The sequence below is a fragment of the Gymnogyps californianus genome, chromosome Z, assembly GCF_018139145.2.
Source record: "Gymnogyps californianus isolate 813 chromosome Z, ASM1813914v2, whole genome shotgun sequence".
In the NCBI taxonomy this organism is placed as follows: domain Eukaryota; kingdom Metazoa; phylum Chordata; class Aves; order Accipitriformes; family Cathartidae; genus Gymnogyps; species Gymnogyps californianus.
This window is the reverse complement of record NC_059500.1, coordinates 10,643,065-10,658,301: the sequence shown is the minus strand read 5'-3', so window position 1 is coordinate 10,658,301 and position 15,237 is coordinate 10,643,065. Positions and strand designations below refer to the sequence as shown.

The following is a 15,237-nucleotide window of genomic DNA, read 5'->3' as shown; positions in this document are numbered from 1 at the left end:
TTTTAATCACTCCCCTTTCCCCATTACATAAATCAGAAACTCCCTTCTTTGCAATATTTGTGCTCTGAAGCTGCACACTGTAACGGACTGTCTCTCTGGAGGTACATGATGTGCTCTCAAAGTAAGAGCTGTCAGATCACCACATCTCCAACAGTCTTTCACTTCCTCACTGGAAAGTAGCTTTGGTTTTTCCCTCCTTTTCCAGACCTTAAGGAAGTCCCTTTATGAAAGGATGAGTGTAAATCTTTTCCATCATACAACGGAGCAGAACAATAATGTATCTTTTATGTGTGTGTGTACATCCATGGGCAGGCAAACGATTAGACATCACAACCTGATCTGTAATGTAGTACGTTTTTCACATACTGAGATGAAAGTGCAGAGCTTTAGAAGATTATACTTAGCATGTGACAGAATTCATTCTTCTAATTCAAGTCACTTTCTAGATTCCTTGCTTGTGAGTCTACTTTCTGACTTACGTGTTCATACGAAGAGAGGGAGGATACACACACAAGAGTATGTGGCCTGCAGGTATATCCTGGACTAAAACAGAAAGAATAGCAGCTGAGAAGCATAGGAACTACTACAACTGTCTGAGGTACACAGGCTCGAGGTCAAACCTACCCAAACACACTGGAAAGTGCACGCATAAATATGTAAGAAATGGCAGCGTGTGTGAACAGTAAGCACAGAACAAACTCAAAATACACCTTGATTCTAAGCAAAAAATTGAGAGGAGGAAGAGGAATGAGAAATTATCATTGAATCTAATATGAATTATTTTACAAGAAGGAAACATAATCCAGTGATTCAGGCACAAAAGATCTATTTCCAGAGTCCAGAAAATTTTCTAAGTATAATGTCCTAGCTCACAGTGGTCTGCTCTAAGCTACAAAAAGCTAGCCAGACACAGTAAATAAGTAGGCATTCATGAATTTCCCAAAGACCACCATTTTGTCACATCCATCATAAACAATCTATCCGAAAGCAGAGCTTGCAAACAGATTCAAATATCAATAGTATTTTAACGTGCCTCAACAGAAGAACTTACTCTTATTTAGGGTATTAAAAGTGACAGCAAAAGCACTAGTTCTTTCTCTATTATTCTGTTTTTCAAACACTTGAAAGTGGTGACAGAATTCAACTTTCTTAAATTCATATGTGAAAACAGATAATGAAATTAAGAACAATGCCTTGTCTGAGCATGCCTTAATAAATGATCTTCAAAAAGGAAAAGGAACAGAGCCACATGTAACTAGCATAATCCCAACACAAATAATGAATGAGAACGTACACCCACAAGACACTCCTTTCCTTCCCTGGAAACAGACACGAACTCCCTTCTTGCTTAGAAGACAATCTTGTTACCATCTTTTTACAACTACAATATAATCACTGCCTAATCATTTTTCATAATTGACTCAATTTCCTATCTCAAGTAGACAGGTGCTGAGAGCTTGTCTAAAATAAGCTAAGATGACATAAAAGACTGTGCAAGATGCCGGTTACTGGAAGTATGAAAGGAGCAGAATTTCAACGATCCATGAAGCATTTGCTGGACTATATTTACCATCCACAAGATGATGGGCAAAACCAACTTTGTGCTCAGCACAGAACTATTTTTAAAGGATACTACTTGCCAGGGAGAAAAACAGGCTTTTAAGTCCCAAATTCTTGCTTTTTTTCTTTAGAAATACTACGGATATAATATATTCTCATTCGGGAGATATATAGATATGAATGCAGATATAGATATTCAGGATATAGAAGTAGCTTTCTCAACATGCATTTACAAATCTTCCTTTTTGAAAAAAGACACAAACTTATTGCTAGCATCTACATGCTTCGTGTATTCTGTGACAGTCTTTAAGAATTTACACAGATGACTATCCCTGTCAAGAAATTAAGTCTGTTAGGCAGCGTTCATCCAATCATCTGGGACATGTCTCTTCAGACTAGCTGAAACTCCACAGTTAAGATTTCCTGAACTCTCAAAATGCGGGAGGTGTGTGGAAGTCAAGGAGATACAACATCTGGATTTGCCCCCAGCTGGGGAAACAGATCAACTGATTGTGCATTTGTTAAAGGATGCCATATGAAAGCTTAGACAACAAATGAGGCCACCTCCAGTAAATTAACAGCAAAACACTTTTGCAAGTCTCAGCTTCCTTAGAGCCTCTATGCTTAAGGCATGTCTTCCATTTATACAGTACCATTTAGCCAGAAAACCACCAGAGCCAAAAAACACTTTTCAGATTTAAGCTGGCAGATAAATTGAGATCATTCCATCCACAATGGAAACACAACCGTCTGGTGTAACAACATACAGGATTACAAAATAACTGGACAAATGAAGAAGCAAATTATATACCTACTTTAAAATTACAAGTAGTTTTAATATAAATTAAGTTGCTTGTACAGATAATGCAATTCCCGAAACATAAGGCACAGAAGTCAAAGGGACGCTGACAGAATCATTACTTTAACTGTACCCTTTTCATCCTAGATAAGCTGAAATAGCAACTATTTTAACATCTTATTTAAATCTCATTATTTGGTGAGCTTTGCAGCATGATCGCTGTTGGCTTTTTAATTTTCACTCAATTTCAACGGCAAAAAGACCTATTTTTATTTTTTGGCTTCCATTAAAAAAACCACTATATGGAGTGTTTGCATGGCAAGTTTTGGATGAAGATTCCTAATGACAGAGCAACACCTACCTTTTATTGCTCATTGAAAAAAGTAACCACCAGATATAAAATGGCTCGTATAGCAGGATCTTCTTCCAAAATGGAAATGACCTAACTTTTACGCAAAGACGTTTTCTGGGACTATGTGTGTGCATTTGTTAAGCACTAACTCAGCGGAGAGGAAAACATGCCAGCTGCCAAGGCACAAATACCACTTCACACAGCACCTGCTGCAAAGTGTTCTCTAGAGCTCTGCTGAGTAAGTGACCTGATGCAATCCTGCAGAGTTTAGGAAATATCACAGTATGATGGAGTAAAGAGCTACGCCTCGACTCTGAGTATGTATTCAAAGATTACTCCAGTCAACCAAATTCTGAGAGAACTTATTTGTTTTTACAAAGCTACATGTACTCATGAACGCTACTTTTGAGTGACAGTTGGGAAGCCTCTGAAAATGAATTATCAAATCATTACTGTAATTTTATTTAAAAAAAAATACAGGTCATTGTATATGCTAGACAGTAGCTTTAGGAAACAAGACATGTTTTGCCTTTCATGAAGCTTAAAAACATTAGATTTACTATTAAAAATATTGTAATACTATCAATTTCAAAACCACCACAAATCCCCAGTTCTTCATAAGCAGTCAGAAGAGAACTGGTTCCATCTAGTGGCTCAACAGAGTTACAGACACTCAGCGAGCTTTCATGTTTCTTACCTATTCCAATTTGAGGCCCTAACGGGAAGAATGACACCAGCACCAAACACTGCACTTCACAGTGTAACAGTAATAACCTAATACAGAAAGTCTGACAGTATAGGGATGGTGCAAAACTGTTCTAAAGAAAAAAATGAGCTAAATAATGTCAGATGTTTTTTATCACAGCATTTTAGTGCCATGCAAATAAACAGCAAAGCCAGGACTCTCCCTGTAGAACCTTATTTGCTCAAATGCCTTTTATGTTTTGTACTCTACTAATTAGAGATTAAGGTACCTGTCTGAGGTACTTGCAGGACTCTGTACTTCAGATCGTTGCAGACTTTAGTGATATCTGTTGTCACAAATACCCATACAAAGTGTAGTTGTGCTATTATCTCCACTTCACAGTGGAGAGAACTAGTACTGAAAAAGTGACTTAGCCTCTAATAGGGCAGGGAATTTAACCCAGCTCCCCTAGATACCAATCTTGTGTCTAACACACCAAACTATCTTTTCCCTGCTGTGCCAAAATGACACTTCAAAACACAGGACCCCCATTTCTCTCCCCCTTATGCTGCTGGACTGCCAACCCTATGAAATCTGTGAAAACAAGCAACAATGAACAATTTTGAGCATGGAAAGAGCACTCTGACAACCCACCATACAACACCGAGATCAACAATCCTGTTTCACTTGAGCCTTTTGCACCCAACAGGTGCTTTTGTAAATACATAAAATAAATGGCAGGACCTACCTGTGATTCGTGTCGTCATGGAAACAAGCAGTGAAAAATTCAAAGCTACCATGGAAATATTGACAGAGTAATTGGTGCCTGGCTGCAAATCAAGACAAACTTCTGGAGCCTGCTTGTGTGTGGTAAGGTTGAAGGTCATTTCATGAAAGAACTCCTTCTGATACCAACGCTGGCCTTGCACATGAAACTGTAACCAAAGAATCACGGCATGGAAATTGCAGTGTTTTAATAGATCACTTGCATTCAGTCATGTCATGCTCTAAATTACAAGAAACAGCAGAAAAACACACCACTGCATAGAGTGCCAAAAATGTTGGCATTGACAAGTTATTCAAATTCAAATGCTTCCAAAATTTGACAGGAATTGCAGTCCCTCTTGATCAGCTCTGACATTGTCCTATTTCTTTCACTTCTCCTCCTCCTAGTCTACCCTTTTTTATTAGTACTGTAATTTCCCCCAAGTCTTGATTTCCTGCTAACATATAGGCTTCCAATAATACTGCACTTTCATTGCAGTATACCCTCATCATGCAGAGTGATGAGTTATAAAAGTAAGCTCACATGAACACCCCTCTGGTTTGACCCTGCGGATCAAGTCAAAATCAAGTCATTTTGACCTATGTCAAAATGCCAAGTACCCTCCAGGATCTGCCTACAGACAGCTATGTTTCCAGGCAAATTTACAGACCCGTAGGGTTTTTCTGTTTCAGTTGGATTTTGTGTGTGTTTGTTTTGTTGTTGATGTTCCAAATGATCATGAAGTTAATAAGGCCTCTCCTTATCATTCCTCTGTTAATGAAAACTAAAATGCTTGCTGCATTTTAATCATGTGCTGATTTTCCTTTAAATAGATGCTATGCCTTTAGATAATCTCCAAGCACCTCTTAGCACACGGAGATTTGAGACAACAGCAGGTGGTCAAGAGTCCTGGCAGAGACAGTTCATGTAGAAATGCCCTGCTGGGACAAGGGAAGATTGAAGGCATATCACAAGGCAGAGTTGGCTGACTCTGTGGAATTGGAACAGAGTTGTCCAAGGCCGGAACATGACAAAGTTGAAAGTACAGATAGGGAAGCCAAAACAGAGTAGAACAGGGGAAAAAATGAGCAAGAAACAGGAGACTACAAAAGAGCATGGTGGTTTCTTTCTTTTTTGAAGGTTGTTATGCAAGCTTACTCCCTGGGTTTTTATGAGAGACATTATTAGAATGAGGAACACTGCTAGCAGTAAGTGTTTGAAAAATTACAGGTTTTTTCACATAGGTGATTGACATGAATTGTTTTCTAGATTCAAAATACAGATTGTCACTTACTGTGTATTTGTCTTCCACATCAGTTCCCCTGACATTTCTCCGCCATTTCAAGCAGGTATCATTAAAAATTAATATATTATTGAAAGCTTCCTTTACTGTAGAGACAAGAAAAAAGGGAACAACTTATTACAAAAACTTCACCTTCTTCAACTTAATTGAATATGAGTAGCTGAAAATTAAAAAAAAGGTTTTTATTTTAATTCTTTTCTGAAAAGGAGGCAGAATCTCGTTTCTTTTTGAATGAACAAACACAGTAAATAAAGCATGAACATTTTCCAGAGAAAATGGCTTTCGGAAAAATCCAAGCATGCTATTCAGGAAATCACAATAGGATTTATTTGTCCAGACCTAGGGAGGTTATAATGACAGAAAGATCCAGGGGTTCAGACCTTCCGATGGAAATAAAGTTATGATAAAACAATTTGTCACAGTTTATGACCTTTAGGAAAAAGTACGTGATGAAAAGCATTTTTGTGGATTCAAAGGCAATTATTTCTCAAGGTCTGTCTCATCAGAATTAGTATGTCAGAAGGCAAGCTTAAAGTTTCCATGACCAAAATACTACAGAAACCTGCTGTTAGAACATGCCTTCTCTGCAATTACTGAAAAACTGCCAGAACACTGCTCATCACTGCTAAACATAGGAACATTATCTATAATGCTCACATCACTTAGATTAGTATCACACAGCTCAGCAACAGGGAATTCTCCCACAGGCAGAGAATCAGTTTTCAAGGCAAGGAATGGAAACCAGTAAGGACTGTACCATGCACTGAAATTCCAGCATGTAGCCAGGAACGCCACTGTACCAATCCTGCCTCAGCCAGAAGACAAATCCTGAAGAAGCAAGTTTGCCAAATCCTTCTGAAGGGCACTTACTGCCACTGCTGTTTGCTCATAGATAGAATGGCCACAGTGAGCAGAAAGAAAAATGTCCTGCAGAAAAAGAGGATGCTGATGGTGCCTACATGTGTGCAGTCAGCATAAAGAATGACACAGTCTAGGAGACAGCCTGTTACCCTGTCTGCTAGACTCAAAACTGTGAACTCTGCAGCACAGTAAGTTCTTCTATAAGCACAGAGAATACAAAACACTACCTACCCTCTGTTTGAACTGCTACGGTAACTGAGACAGTGATGTTTGTGGAAGAGATGGTACTAATATTCACCACGTAGTTACTGCCAGAGTTGAGATGTAAACACACCTTTGGATTATCTTCACTTGTAGTGATGTTAAATATCGCATCTTCTGAGAACGTCTTCTCATCCCATCTTTGGCCCAGTATGTGAAACTATTGAAGGATTAACAAAAACGATGGTGCAATTGGTTGTGGCTCTCCAAAATTCCGAATATTAGTTCAATTAAGCCTTGAGAACCTAGGATTACATCTGTTTTAGAATATCAGCTCAATCAAAAAATAGGCTTGTGACTAACTGTTTTGGTGCAACAAGATGGCTTAATAATTTAGATCTTTAATTTCTTAATTTCTTCTGGCTGTTAAAATTATGAATATTTATTCATATATTTCTATAACAAATAGAAGGAATCTATAATGTGGACCCTACAAACACCTCCAACACAAATAGTAAGGTGTGAGTAAATATTCTTTCTTGTTTACAGCACACAGATGGAAACTACATCTGCTTGCTACTTTCTTTTCTTTTTTCTAGTTTTTCCCCCTTGCCCTACAGAAGCAGTAGTAAGACCGAATGCCAAACAAGAGTAAACAACAAGCTTCCCTAACATCATCCCAGTGCAGTGAAAAAAGAAACCTGTTGTTTGTAGGAGATGAAAGGACAAACAAAACTTATCTAGTAGAGCTCAAGGCAGTCCAGACTGTGTTCTGAACTTTACCGCATGCACCCTATGCCTACATCATCCTCAGTTTTGACTATTCTGAAGTGTCTTGCAGATAGCTGAAATCAGGCAAAAGCACATGCACAGAGCACATTACACCAGAGATCCACAGCTTGCCAGTTAGAACTGGGTACATGAAAAGCACTAGTTTTGAACTGTTAGGGTAATTGGGAACTTGTTTTTTCCATCTCAGCAGTGCTCAATAAAAGCACTCAAACTAAAAATATATTGGTTTATATGACAGGAGGAGAAAGACAGGTTGTTTTCCAAAATTATCGCTCAACCTTGAAACGTATTTTCCACATTAACCTACCCACCCTGGAGATCCTAAATAATCACACACACACCCTTTTTTCCCCCCCTATTTGTACATGCTCTTGGGATGGTGTCATTCTCAAAACACGGGAATTCTTATCATGTTGTTGTGGCTTTCAGTAACACTGACTGAACTATTTGTTTCTGAGAATTTATATCTTAACTTTTATTCTTATGATTACAGATGGGAAAAAAAAGTAGTTACCAAGGTTGCTTTCAATTTCCATGAAAAACAGTTCTAAAATGTTCAAATATAAGATGGTTGAATGTCTTGAGCAAGGCACAGTATTTCAATACACCTTGCATTTCTAAAACAAGTTACATCCAGTATCTGCAACTGATACACTGTTTACTTGAAATGTTTGCATCACAGTTTTGCCCAAGTTTTGCAATGTTTTCTATGTCAATATGACCTTGAGCTCGACAATGGAATTTCACTAAAACATAAACTTGTGCTGAAACATTTCTTATAGTTTCAAGCAGATGTTTAGGTGATTTACTGGAATGGGACCCCAACAGCTTTTGAGTTTTTCATCTAACTTTAGGACAGGGATTTGTTTCTTTTCTAACCCAGCCACCTTTAGGTTTCTAGGCAGTTCACTGGGAAGAGTGAGACAAACTATGATACAAACAAAACCCACAAAACAGATCTCCACTGCTGACTCACCAGAATTAACTAGGACAAAGCTACTCCTAATCTCAAATACTGCCCCACTTACTGTGTACGTTTCCTGCACTCCCAGCCTTCCAGTCTTCCTTTGCCACTTCATACATGTTTCATTGAATATGGACAAATTACTGAATAATTCCTCCTCTGTGAGCAAAAACATGAACACAGAATGAAAAGAGTTACTATTTCTCATGCAAATCTTAATAAGTTTGGAGCAATAGCTTATTGCTTTCTTTGTCTTTTTTTTCAAACAGGAAAAATAAAACAAGGTAGGCAGAAGTTAGGTAGTAAGTTTTCCCTTAACTGTGTTGGCTCCTAAAATTAAAATACAAGGCTAACTGAAGAAGCACGTTCTGAGCTAATGACTGTGAAGTCCGTAAACACACGGCCAGCATTACGTGAACTACCATGACTAATGAAAACAAAATACTTTGCTAGGCTTGCATTTTAATGTAGAACAATTTTAATTCTAATGACTTTACCAATCTTGAAGAGGATATTAAAACTACATTACAGTTTCCTGACAGCAAAGGAACAAGCTCATTAACTCCATCAGACTGCTGAAATGTTCCTATATATAAAAGCACACATATACTACAGCATTGTTTCTTACACAAGGATCTTCAGTATATACTGTACTGAGGACTAGAATCTTTCATACCGGGTGACCAATCCAGGCAAAAGAGCTAATGAGAAAAGACATTTTGCTGTGCTTCGGATGTTCCTCCTAGTCATAATACAATAAACTTGCACCATGTATAGGTATTCCTGTATTCCCAGTCAAAGTCTTTCATTAAAGTGTGTTTATGACAGTATTACACCACCAAAAAATGAAGAGCAATAAACAATGTCCCAATTTCACTACTTCTGCCACCCGTTCTATATTATCCTTGAACTTGGGTGCCAGCATCTGAACCTCATGACATGCAATGGTCTGTCTTCTAAAGAATGAGCCACTCACAAATCAACTTGAAGACTTTGTAGACCATTGGATCTCATAGATTAGAAGTCTCATTAAACTGCAAATAAAAAAAGTCAAGCAGATTCAAAAGAGCTGTCTGTAAGACAAAGAGGCTACCAATAAGCTAACAAACTTAGGGAAAAATGCTCTTCTGAATACAAACACCTGCATTAAAGCGTTTTAAGAAAGCTTCTGTGTTAGATTGGAAAAGAGCTTTTTTGTAGCTGAACGAATGTTTTGGTTCATTATTTGTTTGGGTTGCTTTTTAAAAGGTGTTGACATTTTTCCTTGTTTATAATAAATAAAATTTAGTAACACAGCCACAGTAAAACACTTTTCAGAACAAACACTAGATTAAAAGAATGAAGCTCACAGAAGTAAGCATGTAGGGAGTACAGTTGTAGCAACCAGAGATACATCCCTCAACATACCTGTGTTAATTTACACACTTTTAAGAGTTGGCTTATGCCTCACAGAAAAAGCACAGCCAGGAAGATCAACTCATTCATTCTTTTTTTAGGCAGTTTTCTCACTGCTGTCATCAGACACAGAGCAGTTGCCTTCACATGACAAGATAATCAAGTATCCTCTGAGAGCTAAGAACAAAGCTCCTTCTGGTCACAACTCAGATTGACAGTGAATATATTTGCTCCTCTTCTTTCCTTCACCAGCCTTCAAATAGTCATTCCTTTGCCCTACTACTGTATTTTCTTATTACATTCACTACATGACCAAGGTCATACAAATCCAAGCTCATACAGATTCTAAGCTGAAAAGCCCTTACTAGCTGCTGAAAAAAAGAAGCGGATTTATAGGATAGTCTTGGTAGATACTTCAGAAATATTCACACAACAGTTAGTGTAATGCCCTGCTGTAAAAGCAAGCATAGCTCAGGGAGCCCTTCCTCTGTATGTAAACTTCATTACCATTTCACAGGGGCCCCCTTGTAGCACATGGACATGAAGCTGCCACTGAAATAAATGAATACACTAATAGTCTCTGAAATTCCTATATGTAGGCAGTTATTTAGAACTAAAGTTTATTGTTTATGTATTTTGCAGCACTTTATTTTCTTTTTCCTTTCCTTTGAATACTAAAATTGTCATAAAACTGTTTTCTAACGACATCTCCCTCTCCACATATTCAACAAATACATGCCTCACGCACTAGACCAGTTTATCTCCCAACTAATTTTAATTCTTCCATTCCAAACTGTTGTTAAATATGGAAATGCTGTTGAAAGCTTCCTCTTCTACAGAGCACAAGAAGAAAAAGCAATTAATCTGTGTGTCCTCTAAACCAAATTTCCTTACAAATGGCTGTGTGATTGTGTTTAAGTGCTGCTTATTATTATCTGTTTCACAATAATGTCTAGAAACTCCGCAGTATTAAGATTTCTGTACCACCACAGAGCAAAAGAGTATGTTCAGCTGTTGTATTCTTTAAAACAGATACATTTTTATTAAAAGACCGGATGGCAAAAATGACTCATTAGACCACAGCCAGAGGGTAAATGTTTGTATATCTATGAGATCAGGATTAAAATGCATAACAAGAAAGAAAAAAAAAAAGTTATCTCTGAGACTGCTCAGCAAGAAAATCAGGCACTTGATTCGTGAGTTTATAAAATACTTAGTAAAAAAATACAGCAAAATAAAGCGGCAAACAACAAAAAAGTGATTATGCCAGGTATTCAGGCAAGGAAAGAAATCTTATATAGTGGCCTCCTTGGAAAGAAAGAGGCAGAACTAGTAGCATTTTTTTCTGTAACTACATCAATTTTTCTGTCACGCTTTCTGAACTTTCAGAAGGACAAGGCCACCATGCAATTACCAGATATCCACAGAATAGGTGCCAGTCTTTTTTTCATAAGTTTCCACTCTAAATGGGTAGGAGAGAAAGAGTACGAAAAGCCGTAACATGCACAGAGCAAACACCACAACAAAGTCCTGGGCTTTCTGAGGAGACTGCTCTTCCTCCCTTACTCCTACTGATCACATGCTCTTTGCTTGGATAACCAAATGTACAGTAGGTGCTTGGTTTATCACTAATCCCAGTGTTAATCCCACTAAACACAGTATCCAATAATAGCACAAAGGTATCTCTGAAAAAAATATTCTTGCACCTAGAGGGAAACAGGTTCCCTGACAGATTAGTTCTCCTGTGAAATCTAATGGTGCCAGTGACTTCCAGAGCTTGGGAACTCCCAGTGTGAAATGCACTATACATGCCTGGCCTCAGTGTAACGTCTTAGCAGACAGTGGCATCCAAGTCTTCACATTACGTGATTTTGATCAACAGCTTTAACTCAGACTCACAAACGAGATGGGAGAAGTGAAGACCCTCAATTTCCCCACACTTCAATCACTAGAAATTTCAACTTGTGATTAACTGAGAAGGCCACTGGATGCCACTGCTGCTCCACTGACCTCCAGGTTACCCTCACACTCTCCTTCCCATCCCAAGGGAAAGGGTCCTAGAAACAACATGCAAATGCCTGGAGACCAGAGCAGAAGGGTGGAAAAAGACGCTGGAGGAGTCAAATACTGATAGGCAAATCTGGGAGAAGGTAGACAGATGCAAATAGCACCTGGCTGTTAGCAGCCAGGAAGACAGGTGCTGGTAAACGGAACACAAATGGGAGAACGCAAAAAGCGAGCAACAAACTGATTCAACAGTGCCAGTGAGCGTTGGAGGGGGAGAAATCACGTTAAGAAAGCCAAAGCAATTAATAAGGAAAACAAGGAGTGAAGGTCTCAGTCTTCTTTACTCCACTTTTAAAAGCTCTGCTAGGAAGGAGGGCCTCTCTCTGTGTTTGAGTGTGTGGGAAAATCTTCATAGTAATGACAGCCAGTGCATAAATGCCTGTACTGTTGTGGTCTTCTGCCTTAACCCTGTGCTGTGAGGACCAACCTTAATCCTTCACTTATTAGCCTCTGTGAGTTCAGGTCCCAGTACTCAGTGTTGTTATTTGCCGATTCAGAAAAGAAACTGTAACACACAGACAACCCTATGTCTAAACAGTCATTAAAACCACATGACATCTTCCACATATACAATCCACTAGTCCTCAGTTGAAAGAGCACTTGACTACCACCGACCTCACCTTGAGATACATCTTATCAGTGAAGTATTTTTGAACTTGCATGAAAAAACAATATTTACCAGAAAGCAGATCTGCAAGTAGCTAAAAGATCATCCACACGTGCAAATTCACTTACTGAGCTCTTCCCACCAATCTCCACACATAAATGCAATTTAGGGGAAAGAAAAAATCCAAATATTAACTTTTTTTGTATGTTTTGCCTGTTCAATTCTGTGAAAACTGTGACTGATGCTGCAAATGCCATCTGCTACTAACATGCACCACACATACGTTCAGACACAGAAATAAAATGAGAGCAAAAAACAGCAAGGCACCTGTTCCCTAGCACACAGGCAAACTCCTCTTGCACAGTAGCTTTCACAAGTATATACGGAATTTATTTTACAAAGACACATCTTCAGTATTTATACCTTTTAGGGCAGCATCATGAGTTTTTATGAGTTTTTCACATTTTGAGTAACACACTTGCTTCCAGTTTAACTAGGATTACAAAATTTCAGCAGGTTTTCACCTTCAGCCCCAACTTTACACAGAGGAATTCCACAAAGAAACAGCAAAGCTGTAGGCAGACACAGTCAAGCAGGGAGGAGCAGACAGATAGCTAATGATTTACTACTTCCTTTGGTCTAAAAATGTTACCAGGAGACAATCAGGAGCAGACTAATTCATGTATTGAACCAGACTGACAAAAATGTAAGAGATGCAATTGTGAGCATACTTACAAAGGAAAGAAGTATCAATCAAGGGTGTCAAACTAGATGGGATTAGATGGGCTGGGATTAGAAATGCAGATGATCTACTTCCCAGCTGAAAGAGGTTCCTGAAACTGGTATTTGCTATCACAAACGGGGTAATTCTTAATTCGGTTTCAAACAAACAAAGAAAGAAAAGCCTAAACAGCCCTGCAAAAAGCTACACTTTTTTTTGTTTAATTATCACTGGCTTGCATCACTTTGATCTAAGAAGCAGCACCTCCCATAACACAGACTCCACCTGTGTTTTTCCAGGCAATTAAAGAAATTACCAGATTACCAGATGTCTGGATTTAACATATCAAATTAGGCCTTTAGAAGAACTCAGGCCAACCAGATCCTTTTCATTGATGACTATAATTATCCTAATTGTTTGATGGGGTTCTTATTCCTACAGAACCATGGGTTTTGAATCAATGCCCACAGGTGTGAGTGACACCTTTTCTATTAAGCTCATAACTGTTGATATGAATTATTTACACATGGCTGGGAATACAAGTTAGGAGAGTGACAGTTAACCCATTCATTGTTGCGTGGAAATTACTGACGCTGCCATCACAGAAACATCCAGCTGCCTTTCTGTGTCATCTCTTATTGTAAAAGTGAGGTTGTAAAAACTGACATCCCAGAGTCTTCTAGCTAGAGCGGAAATCAGTCATTGCGAATACGGATAAAGCACAGGAGAAGAAGGGAAAGTGAAAGCAAAGGGAAAACAACTCTGGATTACAAACAGAGTAACTAGACCCTCTCAGCTGCATAGAAATTATCTTTGCTATAGGTCTACAGTTAAATGACACCTGAAGGATGATCCTGCTCTGTTTATTCCAGACTGGATTCAGATTTCGCTCGATTTTTTTCAGGGTTTTTTTTGCAATATGAAAGTATTCTTTTCTGCAATGTTTTAAAGTGCATAGTGTGGACAGTCTGCTATGCCTTCTCTGGACTGATTCATCAAACTGCTCTTCCTTCTAAACCTTCAAATCTCTGAAGCATGCATTTAGCAAGTATCCTCCATCCTCTTCAGCTGTTAGGATTTTCAGTGCTGGTATACAATGCCCATTTCCTGGGAAATGGCTCAAAACCTACTAACATCTTATTCTCTTGATGCTTTGAAGGTACTCCTCACTAACATAATACCCAAGTTCCACATGACTATCTCAACAAAACTCATGCAGCTAAACTCTATTTGTGGATGGGGAGTCACAACACCGAAAAATGAAGCGTTCTGAAACAGAAAATTAACCTCCCATGAAAGATGGACGGTTCATGTTGCATTTAGTAAGAGGTAATGTGAAAAAGAGCATGCACACAAAAGGTTATGACACAGAAGCTCCAAGCTCAGGATCAGATGGAATGTGCACTGGTGTGAAGAATGATTTTTTGCCTATTTGAGTTCCAGGTTCACAATACGTTGGGACTGGATCATCTTTTCCTCTATATACCATGCATGCGAAGCCTACAATCTGCTGACAGCACTTAATGCCTAACACTGCTTTGGAAGTCTCTCACAACTGACCAGTAAGGTTGCTGTGCTGTCAGACTCCGCATTAAAGGGACACAGAGGTCAATTTTCCCTTTTGACTACAACAGCTATTTCCCACGGCCTGAGTTTTGGAATGCTTCACCAATAATGCGCATTACCTTTGCACGCAGGTCAGATTCACTCCCTTCTCCAGCCTTTTTACATATCCATGGCCTTTTCCCACCCATGTGCAGCAGCTGCTTCTTTTGCAAGGACAGTATTTCACTTAATACATCAAAAAACACTTTAATAAATGCATTTCTAATAAGATAGTGAATAGTGCTACTGGAGACTTATTTAAATACTGAGAAGTTATTCTTTAATGCAGACTTGTATTTTCTTTTCCTTGGATAAAAATAAGGATATTGGACAAACTGTTTGTCTTTCTTAAGACACCATATTGTTGCTACCCACACGAACAGATGCTAAACACACTGAATACTAACAATCTCTGAAGAAAACAGACACAGACAAGGCATTTTCTCGAGGAGTCTTCTAGAATCAGAATAATGGGCAGCAGCAAACCCAGTCTATGTGCTTATAGCTGCGGCTAGAGCCAATTGTTACAGAATGGATAGATCAGATACTGTGAAAAAGC

General features: G+C 38.6%; 1 protein-coding gene across 5 annotated transcripts in view; it reads right to left on the bottom strand.

Annotated features, from left to right (window-relative positions):
- Positions 1-15,237, bottom strand: part of SUSD1 (sushi domain containing 1) — a 52,063-nt gene that overhangs the window by 22,846 nt on the left and 13,980 nt on the right. For 4 of the 5 annotated variants that reach the window (XR_007767791.1, XR_007767792.1, XM_050912666.1 and 1 more), the window contains exons 8-11: positions 8,348-8,442; positions 6,558-6,747; positions 5,457-5,551; positions 4,145-4,331 (exon numbers count right to left, since the gene is read on the bottom strand). Coding sequence is in view for 3 of the 5 variants with exons in the window: in XM_050912666.1 (XP_050768623.1) it covers positions 4,145-4,331; positions 5,457-5,551; positions 6,558-6,747; positions 8,348-8,442 (567 nt within the window). In the remaining 2 variants the exon portion in view is untranslated. The remainder of the gene's footprint in view (positions 1-4,144; positions 4,332-5,456; positions 5,552-6,557; positions 6,748-8,347; positions 8,443-15,237) is intronic. The other variant, XM_050912668.1, reaches the window with a different exon arrangement.